General features: G+C 44.2%; 1 protein-coding gene across 1 annotated transcript in view; it reads right to left on the bottom strand.

The window, feature by feature from the left end:
- TCTN3 (tectonic family member 3) overlaps window positions 1-25476 on the bottom strand; it is a 420785-nt gene that overhangs the window by 265219 nt on the left and 130090 nt on the right. Inside the window, exon 7 of the mRNA XM_086932394.1 lies at window positions 9127-9162. Within this exon, the coding sequence (XP_086788520.1) occupies window positions 9127-9162 (36 nt within the window). The remainder of the gene's footprint in view (window positions 1-9126; window positions 9163-25476) is intronic.

Genomic DNA, 25476 nt, shown 5'->3' with positions numbered 1-25476 from the left:
AAGAAGTGTCTGATAGAGTATAAGCTAAGCAGACTCAAAGGAAAAAAAACTTTGACAAGAAATTCAATCTGACGGGTGAGGACGTCCTGGTTGGAGACTGGGTTTAATCAAAAAAACATTGAAAGTTAAAAAGGGTGAGTCCAAATTTTTTAACACCAGAACAAGTGTACAAGGTCAGTAAAGGAGCTGATTTAGTTGGTAAGAAGGGCTGGTGGAACAAGAGGCAGCTTGTTAAAGTGTCTCCTCAACAGATTGAAATTATGCATCGTAGACAGAGAAATGTTGAGGATGATCTTGATTGGGGGCACTGGTTAGTCTAAGTAAAGAATCCTCTTTATTCTACTCAGTCTCTAATTACTTCTTCTGTTCACTCTGATCCTAGTGTTCCTGTCCATCCTGTCGTTAACACAAACACTTGTAGTTCGATTGCAAGTTCCTCTAGGGGTCGTATCATTAAAACACCAAAAAGATTTTAAAATGTCATTAGATTTTAAGAATTGTTAAGCAAATGTATTGATTCATGTTCGTGTTTTAATATGCATTGTATTTTATCTTTTTTTTTTCTGTAAGGGGGAAGGTGGTGTCATATTGGTAGGAATGTTATGCATCGCTCGGGTAGCGCGTGATGCTTTAGAAATTCATTATGTGTTCTTTTGAAATGTGGCTCACGCATGAAGTGGCCACTAGATAGAGGTTCGAATGGTGATTGTCAGTTGCTGTTCGTTCGTCTAGCTGGGAAGATGCTCCGTGTATTGAGTGGAGTTTGGATCTCAAATAAACTCTTCATACAAGATACGGCTATCTTGCAACTTTATTTCACGGAGCCCCTTTCTCGCTCAATCGCTGCCTGGTTGTAAAAACCAACACAAGAAGTTGCCTTGTACACTATACTACACTAAGGGACCCACCCATAAGTCAGTCTGGCCTCTCACACAGTGTGGTTGTACCTATGCCTCACACGTGAGTCGCGGCCAGCATGACTGGCGGGTCGGGGGTGCAAATGGGGTCATTGCAGGGGTGATGGGGGATGAGGCGTGAGAGGTTTAATAAAAAAATATATAAAATAAAACTCCCCATCCCGCGCCGCCTCAGCTTCTGGACTGGTCCCGACTCCCTCCGTCCCGCGGTTTCCAATTCCTGCAGCTCAGCTCTCGTCATCATCAGGAAAGACAGCCCCCCTCCCTCCCCTCCGCCAATCACAACGCTGCAATGGCAGCATTGATGTGAGCATGTACAAGCACGTCTAAACAAAGAGCGAGCGCGCGGTAAAATCTCTGCATCAGCTTAGCGATCTCCCTCTGTAAGGCAACCCGAAAGTGAAGGGTCCTCCAAGAAGCTGAACACTTACGACCGGACATGACGGGTTCCTGCCTTCCCCTGTGCTCTCGTCCTACACATTATATCGGATTTTTACATAAAGCAAACAATAACCCCAACTCTGTCCGGCTGATATATATGGTCTTCATCAGAAAAATCGCTCTGCATTTTATTGCAGAGACACAGGCCTAGCGAATTCCAAGCAATGTCAAGTCAAGGAGACAGTTTCATCTATCACCACCTGTTATCAGAAGGCTAACAAATTCATTCCCTAGATACCAAGAACTTATTGTAGCAATGGAAACAAAGTCAAATCTGCCCTTATTTGAAAAATGCTTCATAAACATAATTTGCGAGTAGTCTCTTGGTTATAATATAACACCTCTGTCAAACATAACTGGTTGGATTCATGCTCTGTAACACACACACTGGTCAGAATGTTCTCACAGCTTTCCAAACTATGTGGTGCAACACATATGTAGGTGTGTCGCGCGATGAGATGAGATGACGTCTGCCGGCAATCGGAGGAGTCGGGTTGCAGGTGCTCTTAGAAGGGGTGAAACAACAACAAAGCCCTATTAACATGCACAAGGTCTTTAAAGCCCTATGAAGTGCTCGGGTGCAGTTGTGAGCGGTCCCGGGCTGCCACTCACGACGGGGGGGGGCCCTTTGATGCCAATGGGTGTTGCGCGCCTGATACAGTGTATCGACTATATCGCAACGCAAAAGCAGCTGGTCTGACAGACTTTTTCATGCCGTGGTTTCATCCTTGCTTGCTATTTCAGATGTTTTAACCCCCGATAGACTGCAGGGAATAAAAGATTGCCTAAAAGAGGCTGCTCTTTAGATTACATCTGCAGAAGTATGATTGGGGGGAGGGAGAAAGGGGGTAATTCTAAGAGAGCAATTACGTTGATAAATAATGGTAGAAAACATCCTTTACGCTTTACCATGCAGCTTTTGCCAAACTTCTTTTGTTGAGCAAACTAGAGCCAAAGGTATCAGAGCGCTTTACATGAGCACCAGTTATGTTACAGACGGACACTTGCATTTTTGTGTGTGTGTGGGGTTGCGTGGGTGTGTGTGGGGTGTGTGTGTGGGGTGTGTGTGTGTGGGGTGTGTGTGTGTGGGGTGGTGTGTCTATGTGATGGTCTGTGTGGGGTTGTGTGTGGGGTTGTGTGTGGGGTGTGTGTGGGGTGGGGTGTGTGTGTGTGGGGCCCCAACCCACCATAGGTGGTTCGGGCTCGCTCGCTGCGCTTCCTCGCATTACTGTGTCCCTGAAATTTTTTTCACAAAAAGGTGTGTCACCAACATGAAAAGTTTGGAACTCTGTGTTCTACAGAATGACGTTAAAATACTATGCTCATTTAAACTTTTTCTGTTTTTCGCAGTCCAAGTTTATTGATAGGTCGAAATAAAAGTGTCATCATCAATACATAAGACAATTACGAGAAAAAGAATTTAAAACGATAAGGTAAAAGTATGTCAGGTAGGCGCAGACATAAACACAGTAGTAAATACAAAATTTAAAAGTACTTATATACAGAAATCCAGCCAATATTCATCACCTCAGCCACACTGTAAACTTAATCTGGCATGTTACTTAATACCTTTTCCCTTGTTATTCAGGCTGTGTGCAAAAACTATGACATTGCCACTATCGTAGATGTGTCACTTTTCCAAATTCAATAGGATTCGCCTCTCTCTGCTAGACTAAGGGATCGGCACAGAGGCACTATCTACCTACTTCTGGCTCTAGCATATGGGGGGCAGAAGAATAACAAATGTTCATCTTCTTCTGTGACAGTTTTGCAACAGAAACCGTAGAATGACCCCTACTTCATACCCCCATTAGGTGTTGAAAGCTGCTACTGGAAGTGTCCCATACCTGAAGTGTAAAACAGTGATCGTGCGCATGCCAGGCTTATAAAATCTAAAAAAAACTCAACCTTGCTTGTGGATTTATGGAGTAAGAAAGAACTTGCTAAACTGCCTGTGTTATTCTGATGCTCTCTGCATTAGGAAGCTTTCTCATAAACCAGCGTTATCACTATTTGTACATCTCCTGTGTGGCAGCAGCAGAGCTCTTTGCCAAATTTTTGCAAGCCTGGGTTGGTCAATGCATTTTTCATGAACTCTAGCCATTTTATTTTTGCCGTGAAATTAGTTTACAAGATGTCTGCCAGCCCCTTTGTAAAGTGGCACAGTTCATTAGTGCTCCAAATGCATTAATGCAATTCTTAATGAGATCATAAGCTTGGGGGTCTTCCCACAGCTCTGGAGAATGGCCTGTATCAGGCCTATCCTAAAGAAAGATACGTTTGATCCCCAGGAGACCAAATATTATCGCCCTATATCTTGCCTCCAGTTTACTTCTAAAATCTTGGAGAAAGCCATGAACCTGGAATTAATGGATTACTTGGATTCCAACAACATCCTTGACTCCACCCAGCATAGCTTCAGATCACGGCATTCAACGGAATCGGCATTGATTATGACAACAGAAGAGATCCGCAGGGTGATGGATGGGGGAGGCAGGGCCGTTCTCATCTTGCTCGATCCAACGGCTGCATTCGACACCGTAAACCATGCAGTACTGGTATGGCGGCTGAAAGCAGTGGGTATTAAGCACTCCGCTTTAACGCTACCTACGTCCTTTCTTGCCTCGAGGGTACAACTAATTCACTGAGAGGGTCTTCAGTCAGGAGAGTTCTACCTCCCATGTGGTGTTCCTCAAGGTTCAGCCTTGTCCCCCACAATGTACAACCTGTACGTCACTCCACTAGCTAGACTAATAAAAGATTCATGGTCTGACGCTAGTGTCGTACGCGGATGGCACTCAGCTTGTGGTGTCACTCACACAAAGCGTGAACATGACAGCTGAATGATTCCGCAACTGCCTTATGTCACTGATGGCTTGGATGAACATTAATTTTCTGAAGCTCAACACAGAAAAAAACAAAGTTGTTGAGTTTGGTCAAAAACCCTTGGTATGGAGCCAACTATGGTGGTCTCCTGAAGCCGGCATCTGCCCTGTTCCTGTGCCTTAGGCCAGGAACTTAGGTTTCCTAAATGACAAGGACTTAACGCTTTGCCCTCAAATTAACCAAGTCACCTAGGCTTGCTTTTTCATGATAAAGGTCCTGCGAAAAATCCTTCCCTTTATCCCTTTCTCCCTAAGGAAAACAGTAGTAGGTGCCTTGGTATTGTCGATAGTAGATTATTGCTATGCTCTGTACATGGGAGCTGGCACAAGACAGTTTTCCAAACTTCAGTCACTACAGAATGAGGCCGCCAGTATACTACTGGACTTACTCAAACATCCTGATGTCCAAAGCTATAAAGCAGTTACACTGGCCTCCAGTACGACAACGAGTTGACTTTAAGGCCTTCTGTTTGGTGCACAAAGCTCTATATGGAGGAAGAGCGGCAGATCTTAGGCTCCTTTTCTCTCGATATGTGCCATCACGCTCTCTTAGGTCCGCAAATATGGGGTTGGTATGTCTCCCCAAGACAAGAAGAGTCAGATGGGGAGGAAAGGGCTTCTCATTCCAAGCGGTCAAGCTATGGAACACCCTCCCTATACAGATCCGACTACAACCCAACAGGACGCTATTCAGAAAGACGTTGAAACCCTGGCTTTTTGTAATGACCTAGATCTGTTAATGTAGCACCATCCGCACACACCTCAGTGCCAAGACGCCTCGGCAATAGTGCGCTTAATAAATAATTCAGTCAGTCAAATGCATATCCAATATAGTAAAGGTCCTAATGCAGCTAACACAGCTATTTCATGAATATCTAGGTCCAAATATATTGGTACAAGTGGTGTTCCCTTCCCTAGACCATTAAGGGCTCTAAGGAAATTATCTTCCGCAACAGTCAAGGAGTCTGTGTTGATGCGGGCCCATAGTTCTGCACTGTAGAGGGCTGGTCTCCTTGCTGGAGCCTAATAAATTTCCACAGCTGGTTAGATAGGGTTCCAGTTGGCATTTTTTGCAAATTTACGTATTGCCCCAGGTCTGTGCTTCACTGTGATTAAACGTTTTAAAATCTGTGGCTCCCAAGACCCTTTTTCAGCTAGTCTGATGCAAAGGCAGTCAAACTCCCATATTTTTCCTAATGGTCCATTCAGCACTGTGATGGCCCTCCTTGCGCAGTCTCTCTCAAGAATAAACAACACAAATCTGATTGAATCTATCAATCAGATTTTTCAGCCCCTCCTGGTTTTAGACAACAAAAGTGTGTCATACGCAAAAAGGATCACAGGGATGTTGTGCTCTGCCAGGGAGAGGGGTGTCAGTCAGTCAGTCAAGTACTTTATTCAGCTGACTTGCAGCCCTAAAAGAGTACATCATACAAATGATTTAAAAGCAATTAAAATATGATACAGACAATGCATGATAAGCTTCATGACAGTAGTAATTCATAATCAGAAATGTAACAATGATAATTAAGTCAATGTTTCAACAAAATAGCAGCATGACATACAGACAACGTATTGGGCCTTACGGCAAACCTGTATACCATAAACCCATAAAATTACAAATGTCGTTCACTAAAAGCCAAGTGCAAACGGGTCACTTCCCAACCACATTTCATAAATGGACAGCTGAGGAAATGTATCTAGACCATTAAACAAGTATATTTATCATTTAAGAACTGAAAGTGATATAGGGCGGGCCGACGCTTCCTAATATTTAAATGTTTTAAAAGGAGGGTGATAAAATCCCACCTCGACTTGAAATAAAGTTGACAGAAAAACAGGAGATGCAGCATATTCTGTGTAGATTTGGAGTCACAAGGGCAAGTTCCAGTTTAGCATCACAGTAAGCTTTGCGAGGATAGGAGACCAGAAGGTACGCAATGCCAACCTGAATCTGATAAAACATTTTGACATGACAAAAATAAAAAGAGACATAAGGCTCAACGCTTGAAGAGTGTACTAGAAGCAAGTATTTTCAGAGACTCTTTTGTCCCCATCTCCAAGCGCTCAGTGAACTATATGAGACAGGATAAAAAGTACTTTTTTAGCTGGATTTCTGGGATCTTTACAACGCGCTCTGGGTTGTGAAAACAGTCCACCAGCCCCAATGTCTCCAACATTGTTTTTTATGTAGTTAAACCATGGTATCTCCAACATGTGATCAACAGTCTAAAATGATTGCGTGACTAAGGGCTGGCTCATCTTTTGCCCAAATTGAAAGCCATAATAAAATTGGTGCAGTTTGTATGCAATGGGTTAAAGGAGTCAAACCAAGTTCATTATGACAAAGGGTAGCAGGGAGGCTACCTGGAACTGTTAATAAACGTCTTATGAAATTGTTCTCAGATGCTTGGAGGCAAGCAGGATTGCAAGATCCCCACACTCCAGCCCCATACAAAATTACAGAACACTAGCAGGCCTTATAAATATTAATTATTTGGTTAATCGGTCTGGAGCCTAATTTCTTTGTAAACCTAAATAGTGTCTCCAGGTATTGATTAAAACTTCTAACTCTTGTTTCAACTAGATGGTGTCAAGTGCTTTTCTGGTCAAAAGGGATTACCAAGTACGAAAAAGTTGGGACATAAGACAACCTTTCATTATTATTAAAACATCATTTTAACAGAAGGGGGGAGAATTACCTGCCACCATGGTGTATGAATTAGCCGGGTTAGTCTTTAGGGCCAGTTCGGTCATAAAATCATTGAATCTAGTAACAAACTTCTGCAGGTCCAGACTGGTTCTGGACATTAACACACAGTCGTCTGCATAGAGTAATGCTGTAAGATTTCTAGTGCCTATCTTGGGGACATCAACATGCCATTGATTAATATAACTTTCTAAGTCATCAATGTAAAGACAAAGGGGGGTGTCATTAATACAGTTCAGCAAGTAGCTGACACAGTTATTAATAGATAAGATAAAGAATGTTGGCACAAGAACACAACCTTGGCGCACACATTGTTCAAGTGGGAAGGCCTCCGTCAAATCCCCACTCATGCCATATTGAACTTTGACAAAGTTGCCCTCGTGGAGTAGCATAATTATTTGCAATAGTTTAGGGAGGATCCCATCCCTTGAAGCAACTCCCACAGTTCCTCCTAGGCACCAGCTCAAATACGGCATGAAGATTGATGAATGTCACAAAAAGTTCACCCTTAGCCAGGTCTACCATCAAACACATTGCAACAAGGAAACTGAAGGCCTGATCAATGGCACTAGACTTGTGCCTAAAGCCTTCCTTCAGGTTTGAGAGGATATGGTTCTCCTCACACCAAACTAGAAGCAGCTCCAAGACCTATGTACAAAAAACGTATTTTATTATCCATGATGCTGATTGGGTACACATCTGGATTCACCCTTTTTAAAAATTGGCAAAATATCAGCTGCCTAACAGGATGTAGGGATGAACCCCTCCATCATGATTGCATTTGAGATGGCGTTTATGTAGGGCGCCCAAACAGCATTGTCAGACTTGAAGAGATCTGCAGGGATCTTATGAAGCCCCAGTACTTTCCATCGTCTAAATGAGGCCACAGCCCCAGCACCTTTCTCCAAGGAGAAAGCTACTGGAGGCAAGATTTGATTCAGCGGACAGCTAGCATCCCTGGGGGAGAACAGCTTTCGCTATTTCGTGAGATGGTGAATATAATTTTCTAAAATGGGCAATCCATTCACCGGGTAAGATTGTAGACATGGCTGGCTTACCCAATTTCCTGCCACCTAAATTGACGAAAGACCCGAATTTCCTCTAGTTATTGGTTGTTGCTGCATCCAAAACATTCATGCAAATACTATTTTCACATTTTGCTTTGGCTTCCTTTAAGTTAGCTCGGTAGGCAGCCCTGTATTCCCCGATATCCCAAATGACTCCCTTTTTTATAGCTCCCAGAAACTTCGTCTTAGCAATTTTACAGTCTCTATTAAACTCGCCCTTTGGGGCAGTTAATTTTGTTCTCCCCAAACCTTCCTTGGTGAAAAGATCCCTTAACTTTATAAACACTACATTGTGCTAAACTAAAATTGATGCATTGTTCCCCAAGATAACTAACATTCATTCCATGTGGGTGGCAAGAATTAAATATAGATCCATACCTACATTGGGTGAATAACTCACTGCCTCCCACTTGGCATCCCTCCTACTGTTTGTTACTTCTAGATAGCCCTGGTGGATAATTGCTCCCGTTTTCCAATTTTCCTGACTTCCTACTACCAATTTTCAACAGTGAGCTTGCGATTCTAGTCTTGTGTCCATTAGTAAACGTGGTGCAATGCAGAAGAAAATTTTATTTATTAGTTTTCGGGGTCTAAACAAACAACACACATGCCTCCCTTCTAAAGCCAGGGGAATGAAAATGGAAATTGGGACTAAGTTCCTTTCACCATCCCAGCTGTCAGAATGAAACAAGGGCCAACTTCATTAGATGGTTTATTTTGGGGGGTAAAATGACTATCAGGCTGCTGCCAATCTGTTCCTGTTTATAGAGGTCTTGCGCAGCTCAGTTGTTGTTAGACCCTATGAGCAAATCTAAATGATATAAAAAAAAATAATTCTATGCCCAGAGAAGCATTTTAGAAAATAGTGCACTTTACAAGAAACATTCCAGTGTCAGAATATAGGAGGTAAATGGCTTGCCACTTACGAATTTAAGGAACAAACCAAAATAAAAAATTATGATCACAAATAAGTATTTTCCTTCTGCTTTAAGGTATAATAAACAACTGGATAGAGTCTATAACCTTTAAAATATGTTTAACCACTTCAGTAATCTTAATAGCGATAAAGTACAGACAATATGTTTATGTAGTCGCACCAACTTTACCTGTTGTGATATAGAGCCATTCACCGCATTAGGGACCTACAAGAATAGAAAATAGTTTCTGTTTATTAATGGGTCATCCTTGCATGCAAAATTTAGGACAGAAGAAATATCTATCAATCTGGTGGCTCCCTGTTCGCTCTTTGTATGTTTTATCACCTCCCCTCCCTTCTCTACACAATGCCCCTCTCTCCACATTTTTTTAACCACATGGCTGCTGGGCGTTTTCCCCCCCCCTGTGCTGGAAAATGCCATTTTAGTGGCACTATGACGAGCTCAGCTCATCATCAGCACACGACACCCGTGGGTGATGACGAGCTGAGCTCGTCATCAGCATCGAAAGGGTTAAACATGTGCTAAGTGCATCCAAGCTCCCTTCTCCGCTAACAACTTTGGCCCATCCTGCACTATTGCTCTGGTACCAGTAACAAAGTTAAAAAAACAAAACTATTTCAATTTTGATGCCAGATGTCTTAATTGTTTTGCCACAATGGCGCATTGAATTTACCAATACTATACACAATAATGATCTTCAGCACTGGGAACAGCTGCGGTCCTGGCCCCTTCAGATGAGACTGGGCTTATGGTTGCTTCCCCATCCTAACCACTCAGCCTGCTGCCAAATGAAAAAAAGAGGCTTTAGGGGCAGGGTCTCCCACAAGAAGATACATGCGCCAAAACGTTTGCCCGAAGGTTAGACCCCCTCCCCCAACATCATCAGAACTGGAGGAAAATATCCACACTTGGGACATCTTTTATTGTAATCTACTATTATCTATGGCCAGCAGTTTGAATGGGATCCTAGAACGTTTAACTGCTATGGAAAAGTCTATTAATTCTAATTTATCTTAATCGCCTGGGCATTATATACACAGTTAGGCATATATTTCTTCACCCACACTGAGGCATGCGTTTGGGTCTTCCTTATTGGTTCCAGTCACTTCCCTGCTTAGGCTAGCATATTATTTTAACCCTGCATCCGCGCACACTGCCCCCAGTCCTCCCAGCTCCTATCAGGATCCCTGTATTCATAAAGACCCCATTCTAAAACTGTACTTGCTACATTTAAGTCACCTAGGAGGTCGAATGGTCTCCCGGGTTGCACCTCGTCATTCCTAAGGCCAACTAGAGGCCAAGTCCTCCCAAAATCTACCCCCAGAGGCCAGTCCTTAGGTGGTGGTTGGTGCAAATGTTCCGTTGTTGACAAAGAAGCGTAATGAATCCTCGATACAACTTAAGAACAAAGTCTGTCTCTTGCTCTTACGTCATACCAACTTTAACCTAGCTGATTATAATAATATTCTGTTCACAAGCAGATAGCCTAGGTGGGTGCATCACCTAGGAGGTTCAAATGAGACTGTGTTGTGATCACCTGTAAACAGCCAGCACTGGCTAGATGTCTGTTACAACAGGGCCTACTGTGGGCTCAGTGGTCTCAATAGCGTCCGGATTCTACAGCTGATCTCCTTTTATAGTCATTAGATGCCCTCTTTTTATAGTCATTAGATGCCCTGCAGATGTAAGCCCTGCACCAACTGTGCACGTCAGCCTCCTTGCCCCCTGTTGCCCCCCTTCCGGCCTATAACCAATCATTTTCAGGAGTTGGCCAACCCAGCGAAGATTGAGTGACCAGCTGTTTCTGAGGGCCAGCAGGGTAGCAGAAAACCAGGTAGAGCCCACTTTAAGTACTAATGCCAGGGCCAGTGCCACCTGTGAGTACCCCCTGATGAACATCCATCTCATGCTATTACATTTTGTTAGATGGAATATTTCAGGGCTAGCCACAAAGACTGGAGTAGAAAATGTGTTACATGTTATAAATATATTTTATCATCCTGTAGTAGGAGAACCGGACCAAGGATATGATTTTTTTTAGATGGCTACTGCAGTATTATCCTGTTGGCCCCTCCATCTTCTTCTGGCAGAGCAAGGGACAGTCTATTGACTTTTTTAAGGTTTCCAAGATTGCTAGCGTGATATCCATTCAATTTCTCACATCACACAAAATGAGGTATGTGCATGTTCTAAATTAGGTAGCTTAAGTTTCCTAAACGCATGTTCTTAACATTCTTAGGAGAGGATGTACCACCCTCAACTTGCCTTTTAATATTATCTGGGACGCCATACATATATATTTTTTATAAATAGATTTTATTGAGTTTAGTGCAGAAGAAAATAATAACATAGGACACACAATGAGCACGTTTGAGTTAATTACAATGCAACTGCTCAGGCCACTGGCATTCATTTGATACAGTAGGATAATAACTTATTGGCCCAACCATTTCCCCCACACATGCGCTTATTATCAAGGGGACACCCCATTGCCTTAAAGACCGTTTTTTCTTGCTGGGCACACCAGTCCACCCCTTGGCGCCAGTGTAAAAGAGAGGTAAAGAGGACTTCCAGCCGGCGGGAATGTCCTATTTGGCGACCATTAGGGCCAAGAAGGATTGATTAGCCCTCGTGCCTCCAGAGCCCTCAAGGAACGCCAACAAAATAAACAAAGGGGTGAGGGGGGACTCCCATTCAAGCACCTCAGTTCCCCCACAACCGCAGCCCAGAGGTTCTGCATCACAGGGCACAACCAAATCATGTGATGGAAATCGGCAGAAGCCCACCACAGCCGGGACAGACAGGTTCAGAAGGGAGTCTCGCTCAGTGGCGCCGAGCAGGGAGATATAAGCCGTAATGAGGTAATATGTTTGAATAAACCGCGCGTTGTACCAGTCATCATCGTAGAGGTATACCAACCAACCCTCCCATCAGATTCTGAGATGGTCTAGGGTGCCTGGGGAATTAACAAACAAGATCCGATCGATTTGGAAAATTCTTCCTTTGCCCTAATCGTCCATGAAAAGCTTGGACTTCAATGTTCTAATTTCTGGAATAGAGTCAGTGTGTGGGAGTTGAGATTGAAGGGCATGGCGCAATTCAAGGCACTTATAGACCCAAGTACGGGCTAGCGTATAGGTCGCATGTGTGTCCCCAAATTGTGAAATCCTAATAAGGTCTCAGCAAAGTTGTGTAGTGACGCCACCTCCCTCAAGCATGTACTCTGCTGGAGGGCATGGCCAAACAACATAGCCAACAGGACGCTAGCCTCGGAGCACCCGGCTAACCCAATACACAATCCTTCATAAAGCCTGCAGCTCCCCACGTTATAAGTGCTACATTCTAGTGTCATATGGGCGATAGGGGCATTGACGACATCGCTAAGTTAGCACGAGCTCTGCTGCCATAATGACGCTTTTGCGCACGTTATTGCATGACTTTATTTTTGCAAGACTCAGTTTATGCCTTTCATATGAGAACTATCTGCTTTGTGCGTTCTCTGTCTTTTCCTGGAGTTTAGTCTGAACACGGTGAGCAAGGTTGATAAACAATGTCCCTTGTTATTCTGTTCTGGTCAGTCCCTAGCACCTAGACAAAACAGGCTAACAACTGTGGCTGCTGAAGACTCCTGCTTTGATATTATGAGAATGCATGTTTTGTTGGGACCCACTTGTAGTGGGACCTTTCCAGGGAAAAGAGACATGCTGTTCCAATGATGTAGATATACAATCTAGGCACTAAGGTATAGGGTCTGCTGACACAGCCTGGAGATCTTCTATTATATAGTAATACATCTTCTTACCAAGGGGAGGGTGGGTAGGCCTTTTAGTCCTTCATCCACTGCCTTTATAAGATAACATCTCCCTTTATGATATATGGACTTGCTACAATGCTTACTGTTTTAGGTTTATACGTTTTGCTGCTGGTAGTGGCTTGTATACTGCGTTATAGAGCACAATAGTTAAAATACACATTTTAAACTATACCAGTGACTCTGTCAATTCCTATTGTGGACAAGTATGAGTGAGTGAGCGAAAGGGAACGGCTTGTTACCGCAATTCCTGAGAGAGTCAGGAGTGTTGTGTTCTGGGGTGTCTAATCATTTGCATCTTCGTGATTATTTAGGAGAGCGAGTGAGACACTATAGCTAGTCGGTCCTGGGATTGTGGTTACTGAGCCGGTAGGAAGGCTTAGCCCCTACACACAGAGGTCCTGTATTCCTAAGCATAGTTCTGTGTATGTGCAGAATCCCTGCAACATGGCACCACCAACGTTTAGAATGGTACTTACTTGCGAGACTCCGGAGTACTGCTTGTGCTTGTCCACAATCCCCTCACTTCTGTTTTAAGAGACGGATGTGACAGTGTAGCCTCCTATTGTCGAAATAATATAGGTTTTCCGGCTTGAATTTTAAAAGGTCTCTCTCTTTCTCTGCCCAGTGTTGCGCTGCTGCTCGTAGGTTGTTATACTATACGTTTCGATATGGCGGTTGCCATAACAGCTCAACACTGCGCTCCAGTCACAGCTTATTTGACTCAACATGGAGTCCCTAATGTTGGTGCTGCTCTTATTTTTGTTGTTAAAGTGGATGCAGCTCACCTCTTCGAGGTATTCTATTCTTGGGTCACCTTTAAGGCGGGGGATGGTAATGAATATCTTTCACAAATATACTGCCAGTGCGCCTCGGCAGAATTATCGACCTTATAGATCTCTTGAAATCCCGTTAACGACTTGGAAACATACCATTTGGTTTAATGGCGCCCTACCTCACCCTTTGACATCGGTCAGTTTAGGCCCCTTATCAATTGACGGGCCACATGACCTGTTTTGGCTGAGTATACCCCACATCCAAATTACCTTAATGTTACTGTAGCAGAGCTACGCATATTATATACATCGTTGATACGTCTCCATAGGGCTGTAATACAGTTGTTGTCGCACAACATACAGGTGGCACCACCTGGAGTTGCTGCGCAACTGCCAGGACACAGTGGTTTGGTTATAAGTCCCTTCATGATTAATTCAGTGATGGACAAACGTCCACAAAATAATGATGAATTTCCTTATTGGCTTGCTGAAAAATTAGGGCAACTCGAAGCTGTTTTTCCACACACCACTCCTGTTGAGAAGCACAGAATTTTGGATATGAGCTTGCCTAAAGGCCTTGTTGGCGAGTTAGCTGATTGTAACACTTAGGGTAGAGTGTTTGCAGCGGTACATTCGATGTGTTTTGGCACCCCCTCAATAACTGTTCTCCCTTTCGTGATAAAGCGGGTTCAGGATGAACACGGAGCTGAAGCGGCCCTGGAGTTGGGAATGAGGCTGGTGGGAGTCTTCAACATTGTTTGCGATATGATCCTTGCTAATGTGAAGGGGAAGCTGTAAGCTTACAAGTGGCTCAGCATATGGAGGCTGTTGCTGATGCAGACAAACAGTGCAAATTACCAAAGATTATTGCTAAACCTTATAAAACCTTCACGCGCAATAATGTGGGAATTAAGCCTTTTACTCAAACTCCACCTCAACAAAAAGTCCATACTGAGAAGGATAGGCGCCCATTCTTTCCTAAAAAGAACTGGAGTAAAAAACAGAGGCAGCAAAACCAGAAGCAAGGTTTGCGTACTGGTTCACCGGCACCTGCTTCTTCTGAGCGTATTCATGATTTTCACGACCACGCAGAACTTAAGACTCCAGACAGAGTTCAAGTCCCTGATCAGCGCTCTCCTCGTGCTTTACAGGACATATTGGACTCCCAAGTCGGTGGTGGAGAGCGCCAGGATTGCAGCAAAGGTGCGACCGGTCAGCAGGGACGAGATCAACCTCGTCAGTTTGACATAAAAGCCAAACAGGAGGGACTACCTTGTTTACGACCCCCTTATCAAAAGAAGAAAGTTGCTGCTTTAACAGCGAAGTATGCCTCAGACGGTGAGAACGCTACTCCTAGATAGGACATGCGCAGTGACACTCCTCGACAGCGCTGCGGAAGTTACCACAGTGCAGGAGGCACTGCATCCCTGTCTGGAGGCGAGAGCAACTGATACATTTATTACAGTGGAGACAGCAGATACACGAGTTGCACCCCTGATCGATCATACAAAATAGTCCTTCATATTGAAGGTCATATACAGCGTACAATTATTGTGGTTTTCTGTGAAAATCTCACCTCCTCGTATCACATTTGTTGGCAGAGGCGGATTGGCCGCCACCATTTGTTCTGGCTTCTTCTCCTGAGGAGTAAGTGATACTTCCGAGTTTTTCGCGTTAAGTCCGTGAGGAAGCGAAACAGGCTTACGCATCGCAGTGGGCATTGGCCCTGGCTCCTGTGGTGTAATCAAGTGGGCTGGGATTGAGATTCACCGGCACATGGGATTCCGTTGCGATCTACGCCGCAGCCCCAACCACAATATCCAAGACGAAAGGCTAAAGCTATCATCTGTGACATTGTGTCCCAATTGGAATATCAAGGTGTATTTGAATCCTATGCATCACCCATGAATAATCCTCTTTTTCCGATATCGAAACCGGATGGTTCATATCGCATTGTATTAGATTATCCAAATTTAAATAGTCATGTTTGTACATTTGCAGTACAGAACACACAGAACTTAGCGTTAGTACATAACATTGTTCGCAAAAAATAAAAAATGACGTGGGATATTTCCAAGATTTGACCACATTTAGAGCGGTCGGCAACCAAAAAAGATGTACGCATTTGCCTATGGACTATAAGAACAGCCCTGGGACATTTGCTGCACGTGTGAAGTCTTTGTTACACAGGATTGACCCCAAACAACCCCAAAACATTTCGAATGAGCCAGATGCATTTGCATTGAATCAGCATGGTGTAGACCTTGGTTAAGAAGACACCTAGCGTTTGGGATTATTCGAGATTGGTGTAGCTTCTCTGAGAGCAGCGCTCTGCGTGCATTTGTTGGAAACCGGAGATTTAATCAGCCGCTGTCGTGGCTACATTTCTTAACGCTAACAGCATATTGGTACATACGTTCGACATCCAGTGGCCCCCGAAGAAGGGACTGGGGTCCCGAAATGCATCGGACTCATTCGAAATGTTTTGGGGTTGAACAAAAAATGTAACTGTATAAATATGATGTATTAATAAAAAACAATGTTGATGGTTTAACTTCGTGATTTCAAGTATATTTATTTATCCACTTTGCTAATAACAAAACTTAAGTTGAATCGCACTTGTGTTAATAATATTTTTGTGTACTTTGATATACTGGTTGAATTATAAAATTGTTGAAAGTATGTCAAAAATGTTTACCACACAGACATTTTCTCTGTAGTGCACACGGGTTATCAAGTGAGCGTTCTCTTGATTGTCTTTCATTAAGATGCTTGTGCCAGACCTTGATGGTCTAGATGTTGTGGCAACTGACGCAACATTTGACGTAGATAACCATTCGACTATGTTACAGGACCTACAAAAGACTCGTGACAGCTTCGCTACAGAACATTTACCCTCTTCCGATGAAACGGCAGTGCTGATCCCGGTCGCCGGCGGGCTTCCTAACATTGGAGATCTGGTACGAGAAAAGCTGTAAAAGCAAAAAGAATTTGATCCCTTTTATCATGCACCAGTCCCAGTTCTTGGATTAAAGGGTACCTGTACGGTGATACTACCACCTTTGTCTGGTTACAAGGAAATCAGATATATTTCAATTGACTATGTCAAACTAAACCATCTTGCCGATTCTGAACAGTGTGACTCCCAGTGTTTCATGCAACGCTATTTCCATGAATCCGATGGTTTCGACATCTTCGACTAATGCCCAAGTCGTTGAGGGTGAGATGGAGACTTCTATTGACTTTCTGCTTGTTGTGCCTTCATTGTCCTCCAAGGCTGACGTTGAGTATGCGTATCCTGCGGATGAGTGTCATATTGAGTGTCATATTGAGGTACCAAACAGTCCTTTACATCATCAAGCTGATGCTGCATTGCCTCCGTTAATGAATGTGGGAGCAACCGGTTATTTTGGGGACCGTACGAGCTTCGCTTATGATTCTTCCTCTTTGTCATCAACTTTGACAATTCCACCGACGCAAACCAGTATTGTCATCTCCTGGTTAAAAAAGACTTACATGGTCCCACCCTGGACCTACATCTGGCTGATGCTTATACTGATTTTCCTCTTCATGTCGATTTATTTTGTGACAGTGTTCTTCTTGCTAATTGGTCATTACTTGCCAGAACGCTCTGCTGTGAAGTTGGTTGATGGAATTCTGGCTCCAGATACATCGTCCCATGTCATGAAACGCGAGCAAGCCCTTGTGAACATTTCAGCCTTCCCTATAGCTGATGGCATAGTTTGGGATAAAGTTGCATTTAAAATCCATGGTCCAACGCAAGTCCTCAACGTGCCATACGTGTTTCACGTTCCCTTAGGAGATGTGGAAACACAGGACATACATTCAGATGATTTGGATGAACACACAGTACATTCTCTATTTTCCGATTTAAAGTATTATGCTGCTTTTGATGCTGAAGATTTGCATTTAAATTATGTCAATCATGTTGATTTATACTGTTATCAACATTATGGTAATCATTTTTTGCATAAAACAAACATGTTAAGACCTGTTTTTATTCTTACACAATGGGAACATTGTCCAACTCCCCTACAGGGAAGTTCCAAAACACTTCCAAATAAGTACACCTATTTTACTGATAACAACAGTCCAATCCAGCGTCCAATTTCTTTAAATTGAAATTGCTGACACAATCTAAATTTATGTTGACACACACAAAGTTGATTTATTCGAATTCATTTAGAGATGAATTGGCTTTACAGGGTTATGAACACTGGAAAGAATCCATTGATTTGAAATTGATTTGGGGTACCAAAGCTTGGCAAGTCCAGGGAACCGTAGCTTTGCATCGGGCGTGTCTCATCCCAAACCAAATATTATTTTTAAATGACACGGTGTACCAAACTACTTGCTTTGGTTTGGCTACAGCCAAAAATGTGAATATTCCCTCTATTCCCTCACTGGCTGAGTACGATGATTGGCGTAAACACACCAATCATACAATTGATGAATTGCAAGCGCTGTTTTGAAATGGCAGTTTGAATATCTCTGATGTTCTCCCCTCAGGATGGTTGTTATGGCACACCTATGCCAATGTCTGTCAACTGCATTTTTATAATGCAACGACCGGTTTTACGCAAACTAGACCTGATGCAACATTTTCCGCGTTCACATTCAGTCACCACATACTCGGTGGGGAAATTGTGTCAGCAATGGTTGCAACACTCAACACTGTCGTCAGTGAAACAGCATCTATCTCTCTTGGCGAGCGACATTAATTTGGCAGATTTTATCTTGAGTCCAAAATCTAAAAAATTTATTTGGGAGGCCTATAATGAATTATGGAAACTATCATAGATGAAAGCAGCATTACGTCTGTGCCAAATTGACAAAGCAAATTTGGAGAAAGTTCTTGCAACTGTCAGTAATAGCATCAATACATTGTCTTCCCGTATTTACACCTAAGATAATATTGTTTCCTCTGTCATTGATATTGCTCAAACTGATGTATCTGTGTTATACTGTGGTCAAAATAAATTAAGATCTGTGATGCAATTTGCATGTACATTGCAAACTCTCAAAATAGTAAAAAAGTACCATGGGATTATTTGAACCCTTCTGCAATGTTTATGCTGTTTAACTTAACTGATAAACAAAGGTTCATGTCCATAAAAGATGCTACATGCACATTGAACAATTAGAACATTTACCCTTTTCCATAGCAGAGACTGATTCAGCTGTCTGGTTAATTCATGGTGTTATTCCTCTGCCATTCTCGCTATTTCAGTTTAAATCGTACATGAAACACTTCCAGATAGGCTGCTTGGAACCCCTGGGTAGTGAGTTTCTTCATGAATTATGGTCCTTGCCTTTCAAATACAGATGTCAACGTGAAGATAAGGAAGTTTTCCTAACAGGTGAGGTGTGCTATTCCACAGTAGGACATTCCCTAGTTTGCAAACAAGTTAAATCACACGGCTATAGAAACATGTCCGCTGTTAATCTAGCTTGTTTTTTTAAAGGATCTCCCGTTCCGGCAATAATTTCCACACTCACAGTACTTGTTGCAGCAATGTGCTTTTTCCACTCCCACATGGGATTGTATACTGTTCTATTTGGCCTTCTAATCCGATTTTGAAAACAAAGTTCAATAAACTAAGTAGGCTCAATGCGCTATTGTTTCAACAGGAAGTTGCTCTAACTTCAGCTCGAGAGACCTTTGAATTGCAGGTGGTGAGAACATCTAGTGAGATTCAGTCACTCCAAAATACGAATCTCCCACTCCATTTTGGGGAACTGCTACATCAAATATTTACTGTGCTTGACACAGAAGGCCTTGCTAATTTTTTTTTTAACTTGTGGGATCCGGCATTGTAACGTCTTTTCAGACTATCTTTGAAGTGATATCGGCCTTTATCCATTCGATTTTTTCCTGCGCCTTCAGAGGTTTTCCCTCAATTCTAGTGCTAGCGGCTGCCGTGCTGGTACTTCTGCTGGTGTTACACAATGGCTGCCCATCTTGTGGTACAGCACAGACCCGGCCAATTGCAACTGTACTGTGACCAAATGCAACAATGTTTTGGATGCTTGCCATTAGCGACGCTTGGCATAAGTTATGGACTAATTTTTCGCTTTGCCAACTTCGCTTGCGTGCAACCTGTGTTCTACTGCCGGTGGAGCTCTTTCCATTGGGCCTTGGATCTGTGCCTCTCTAATATGTCATGCGTGGACCTGGATTATGATCTCTTGCTGGGCCATTACTGGCCCATGGCCAGGCCTGTTCTGGGGATGGCCGTTTGATGCGTGCTGCTGCACTTGGATTGTTGGCTAAGTGGAGTAAGTGTGCGGCTGCACAGCGCCTCTTACAACGGAGTTTAATTGAATATCATGCAAGTTGCCCGGATATGCTCTTGGAAGCATCAGATTATGATGAACACGTGTGTTCCTTCGAACTACTTAACTGGGTGGTATCCCAGAAAGACTGCCACCGCGGAAATCGCGACGGATCCGTAATAGACATAGAGGACTGAGAAGACCTTCACTGTCAGAGACAACAGAAGAACGACGAGGGGTCTTGGAGGTGGTATCTGCACTATGAGGAACACAATACTCCCCGTCGCAGGACGAGGTGGGGTCGGAAAAGGGTAATGACCATTCAGACACTGAGCACTCGGAAACAGACAGTGTGCCCTTGCCCGCGGTTACCCCGGCGACAGCAGAGGGAATGCTGGACGAGGGATAGAAGTACCCGGTGAGCTGTACAAATTTGAAGTAAAGACTATGCCGGACTGCTTGCTGTGAGCTCTGGGAGGGAGTTGCTAATTGTGGTTGGGAGATGGGTGGTTATCGAGATGTTTATTTAATTGGGGCTCGATCAATCGATCAGCGGGGAGCTTAGGGATTGGACGGCTGCCCGTTGGCGACCAACCCTCCTTCATTGCCCTTAAGGCGTACCCACAGTGGCTACTGTTGGGTTAGTCACATGTTAGTATTCAGAAATGTTTGGATGGGAGCTAGACGGAGGTTACTAGGTCCTGTTCTGGGGGGGAAGAGGGGTTGGGAAGGTTTGGGGGTATGGAAGGGATGGCTCATCCCCGATGTTGATATGTTGCTACGCTTAGGGCATCTGGGGAGTGGTTGGAGTGGGAAGCACAGGACACTGTGGGACACTGGGTGATTCAGCTAATCTGCGATGTATAACCTGGAATGTGAGCGGTCTTCATACCATGACGCGACAAGGCTCACGCCTACCTGGTACACAGAGGGGTACCAGTTGCACTACTTCAGTAAACACATTTAACGAAGGCTGAAGGGCTAGCATTGCAGCGTCAATGGAAGGGTCAGGTATATAACACTACATATTCAGCGTTTGCTAGGGGGGCGTTAATTTGGTTTAGAGCCGGGGTTCCATTTCAGGTAACCAAGCAGGTAATAGACCCAGAGGGAAGGTTTGTAGAAATAGAGGAGAAGTTACGAGGTAAGGACATTGCCTTCTGTAGTTTATATGCGCCCAACGTTGATCAGTTGACCTTTCTGGCGAAAATATCCGGGTCCCTAGCACACTTCCTCGCAGGACCAATACTGATGGGCGGTGACTTTAACTCTGTACTGGACATCTCTCTTGATAGGTCGCACCCCCCCTTGGCAGACTCTCCGACACACCGCACAGCCAAAGGCAGGTTAGAACGGCAAACTAGGTGGGGTCTGATAGACGCTTGGCACACGCAACATCCACAGGATCGAGATTACTCCTACTTCTCAAGTCTGCATGAGTTACATGTAAGGTAGATGCGGTGCTGTGCTCCCCAGTAATAATGCCAGCAATTGTGAGAACTGAATATCTGACTAGAACATTATCGGATCATAATCCTCTATTGATCACTATGCAGTGGCTACCTGGTGCCTCATGTGTCCCCACTTGGAGGCTGCGCCCTGAGACGCTAGATGACCCATTTTTTAATGCTGCGCTGGAGGAGGGGATTTCTCAGTACTTTGAGGAAAATGCTGGCACGACTGCAACAAGGGCGACGGAATGGGATGCCTTTAAGGTAGTCATAAGAGGGTTTTGTATAGGGAAACATGTGGGAATACGGAAGGTACTTCTAGATGACCTGGATAGGGCTGACAAGACACTCCGCGAAGAAGAATTATTAAGACTTGGTCACCCTGAGCTACAAGGATGGGTTAGCGAGGCGAAAGAAGCGGTAGCAGCAGAAACAGAGCGCTTGCGCAGCTTTGACTATAAAACGTATGCAGTGAGGACCCACGCGGAGGGCGACAAAGCGGGGACCCTATTGGCTTGGCTTGCTAACCCCACGAAAAGAGGCTCCCCCATAGTGACCATGCGTACAGCGGAAGAGAAGAGGTTTACACCCAGAATGAGATTTTACAATGCTTTACGAGCTATTATGAAAACCTCAACAAATGCAAACTAGTGACCGGTAATCCGGCCGTGGACGTCTTCCTGGAAGGGCTTTGCTTCCCTGAACTAGATCACGATCAGGCGAAAGAACTAGGAAAGGATATAGAGCTAGGAGAAATACGAAGCGCCATAAAACATATGGCACACAACAAAACCCCGGGTTTGGATGGGTTACCCATAGAGTTCTATGGAAAATACACCGACCTGTTGGCGCCAAGACTGTTAGAGGTCTATAAGGAGGCGAAACAATTGGGACGGTTACCACAATCTATGCGAGAAGCGTTAGTGATACCCTTATTAAAACCAGGGAGAGAGAGCGGGGACACGGCATCATATAGACCATTATCAATGCTGACTACTGATTAAAAAATACTAAGCAGCATCCTGGCATCTCGCCTGTTACAACACATGACTGCGCTAGTTCTTGAGGACCAAGCTGGTTTTATACCAACGCGGAATAAGACCACAAACATACGCCGATTGATGCGATTATTAGAGGGAGACCACTCAGAGGCGCAACAACCAATGATATTGTCGGATGACATAGAGAAAGCGTTTGACAGCCTTGAATGGGAATATCTTTACAAGGTACTGAGATGCTTCGGAGTGGGAGAGGATTATCTGGGATGGACGAAAGTACTGTACACTTCCGCGGTGCCCAGAGTGAGAACGGGAACGCTGATATCGTCTCAATACCCGGTGGAAAGAGGCACGAGGCAGGGATGCTCACTATCTCCATTGCTGTTCGCTTTAGCAGTGGAACCCCTTGCGATATCGATCAGGACGGGAGACCACTATGGGGGACTGCAAATTAGGGTTGGACAACAATATAAATTGTTATATGCGGATGACCTTCTGCTCTTCCTTGAAGATGCCGACAAGGCAATGGCGGGAGCCGAAAATGTACTAACGAGCTTCGGAGAAATATCCGGCTTGAAAGTAAACTGGTCCAAGACGTGCTTGTTCCCGGCGCGACAGGGGTAGACCCAACCCTCCAGGATCCGAGCTGTGAGATGGGAGCCCGAATGCATGAAATACTTAGGTGTGTACATTTACCACACGACAACTGCTTTGTTGGAGGGAAATATTGGCCGCGGAATAAGGGCATTGAAAGGTAGTATGGCCTTTTGGGCTACTCTCCCACTGTCGCTAGCAGTCCGGATAGCACTACTTAAAATGATAGCGTTTCCAAGGCTCTTGTATTACTTTAGGTCACTACCAGTATGGATACCTGGCACTACCTTTAAACTTCTAAAGTAGTTGATAGTGACCTTCCTTTGGGGTGAGGGACGGCGAAGGGTAGCACAAGCAACGTTAATAAGACCTATAACAGAGGGAGGACTGGCGGACCCAGACTTTGAGCTGTACTACTTGGCAGCCCAACTGCAGATTTACACGCAGGAAATAGCACGAAAATTCAGAGGACCGGAGCATAAAAGGGGCCGAGGTATACCTCGCCATGTCCTCTCTTTCATAGCGCTACAGCAGAAACTGGATCTTAGGGATCTAACGCAAGAGGAAAAAACGATCAGATTGTGCTGGAACCGTTCACAACGTAGGGCAGGTGTACTACACCCGTACGCCCCCGAAATCCCAATAGGGATGCTAACGGCGCTACCGCACGGTGGCGATTGGTCGAAGTTGCAGGACTGGGAAGAGGCGGGAGTCCAGATGCTCGGAGACCTATATGAAGACGGAGCGCTATTACCGTACCAGACACTCCTAGAAAGATTAGACTTACCAAGAGGGTTTTTTTTTAGCTTCATGCAGCATTGACAAGAGCGATACAAAGTCAAAGTCAAAAGTACTTTATTCGGTTCATAAAAGAAAAAACCATAAAAGTATATTGAACATCAAAAGTCAGTGTCATATCTAAATACAAAAGACTTGTGCAAATTAGCAATCCATACAGTGCTTTAACCTGATTAAAAACAATCCATACAGTACTTTAACGTAATAAAAAACATTAATTAATAAATATTCATTAAAAATTATAGGTCTAGAGATATCATAACGATCTAGGTGCTGTTTTAAGTGAGGCGTGCAAAGATGTACAGAGGGCAGGCAAGTTTCTTATACCGGCATTACTTTTTGCCGATGATGCCGCTCTTTTAACACGCACAGCAGTAGGGTTGCAACGCCTTTTAAACTCTTTTGCTGATTTTATGAAAGCGCTGGATCGGAGCGTTAAGTTCTCTAAATCACATGTAATGATTGTGGGGAATAGAGGGAAAAAAACTAAGACTTTGCAATGTGAAGGGAATGTTCTGTCTAGGGTTTCCAGATTTCCGTATTTAGGGGTTATTTTTGATGATAACTGCACATGGTTACCCCAGCTGGTTGCAAAACGAAATGTCTATCCTGGCGGTTTTGGGATTCTCTCGCAAATTGGGTGTGAAGCCGCTGCAGGCTGTGCTGAAAATATATGATGCCAAATGTGTTTCTTTAGCCATGTATGGAGCTGATTTGTGGGTGACCAAAAATGTAAAGTTGTTACAGGTGGCTGAGGATACTTTTTTTTTTTTCTTCAAATTTTTGAAAACCTTTATTGCTCAATGTCATGAAACAAATACGGGCCTACAACCATCCGGCCGGCCTCGACAACGATTGGAGCACATCAGCAATCAATACGGCACCGCAGTAGTTCTACAAACAAATTACAATCGACTTGAGTTACACTGGAGAGATACATACTACCGGGGAGCAGGAGAAGTGAAGGTTCATTTTAAAAGTTTTTTATGAAGAATAATAACTGTAGAGACTGGAAAGGATCAAGGACCAAACATACCAACCAAAACTAAAGTGGACGACTCGTAGCACAGAGATACAGTGAGCATGGAGACAACATCAAAATGGCAGCACCAAAACAGTACACAAGGATTGACAATCGCAGAATTCGTTGTGTGCCAAATGCTACCCACCCCCTTACAACTAGCGCCATTGACCCAAAGAAAAAGGGGAAAGAAAAAGATTGCAGAAATAAGAAAAATAAGGCCCATACAAACCAAAACGGACAAAATAATATCCCCCCCCCCTACCCCCACCCTACACGCATGCAGAGGCTACGGCCTACCCCCCCCCCCCTAGCAGTGTGCCTGTCGCCCCAAAAGAGTACCCGAAATAAAGAAGAAAGAAAAGAGAAGAAAAGGAAAACATGTATTACCGGAGGAGGGCCAACCATATGCACCCGAAACAGCCTTACGGTTATTATCGGCCACCGCACCCCCGTCCCCTAATCGAATCCTTGCCAACGTCCAGCCGCCCCGTCTATCCATCCCAGTCTTGGTAATGCAAGCATCGGCAAGTAGGAAGGGGAGAAGCAGAGTCAACCTAGTCCCTTGCGATCCAACGTGCCAGTGAGGTACAGTAGCGAAGGAGCCATACGGAGCAGGAGAAGCCGCCAGAACGACCTCGGCGAGTCAAAGCACCGTCCACCAGTGTCCATCCGATGCAGTACAGTGTGACCCATAAAGGTACAGTACAGGCACGCACACAGCAGCAGTCCTCCGAAATTAGACAATCCAAGCAGAAGCAACATACCCAGA

Source organism: Lissotriton vulgaris, chromosome 7 (genome assembly GCF_964263255.1).
Source record: "Lissotriton vulgaris chromosome 7, aLisVul1.2, whole genome shotgun sequence".
NCBI lineage: Eukaryota > Metazoa > Chordata > Amphibia > Caudata > Salamandridae > Lissotriton > Lissotriton vulgaris.
This window is presented reverse-complemented; position numbering and strand designations above follow the sequence as displayed.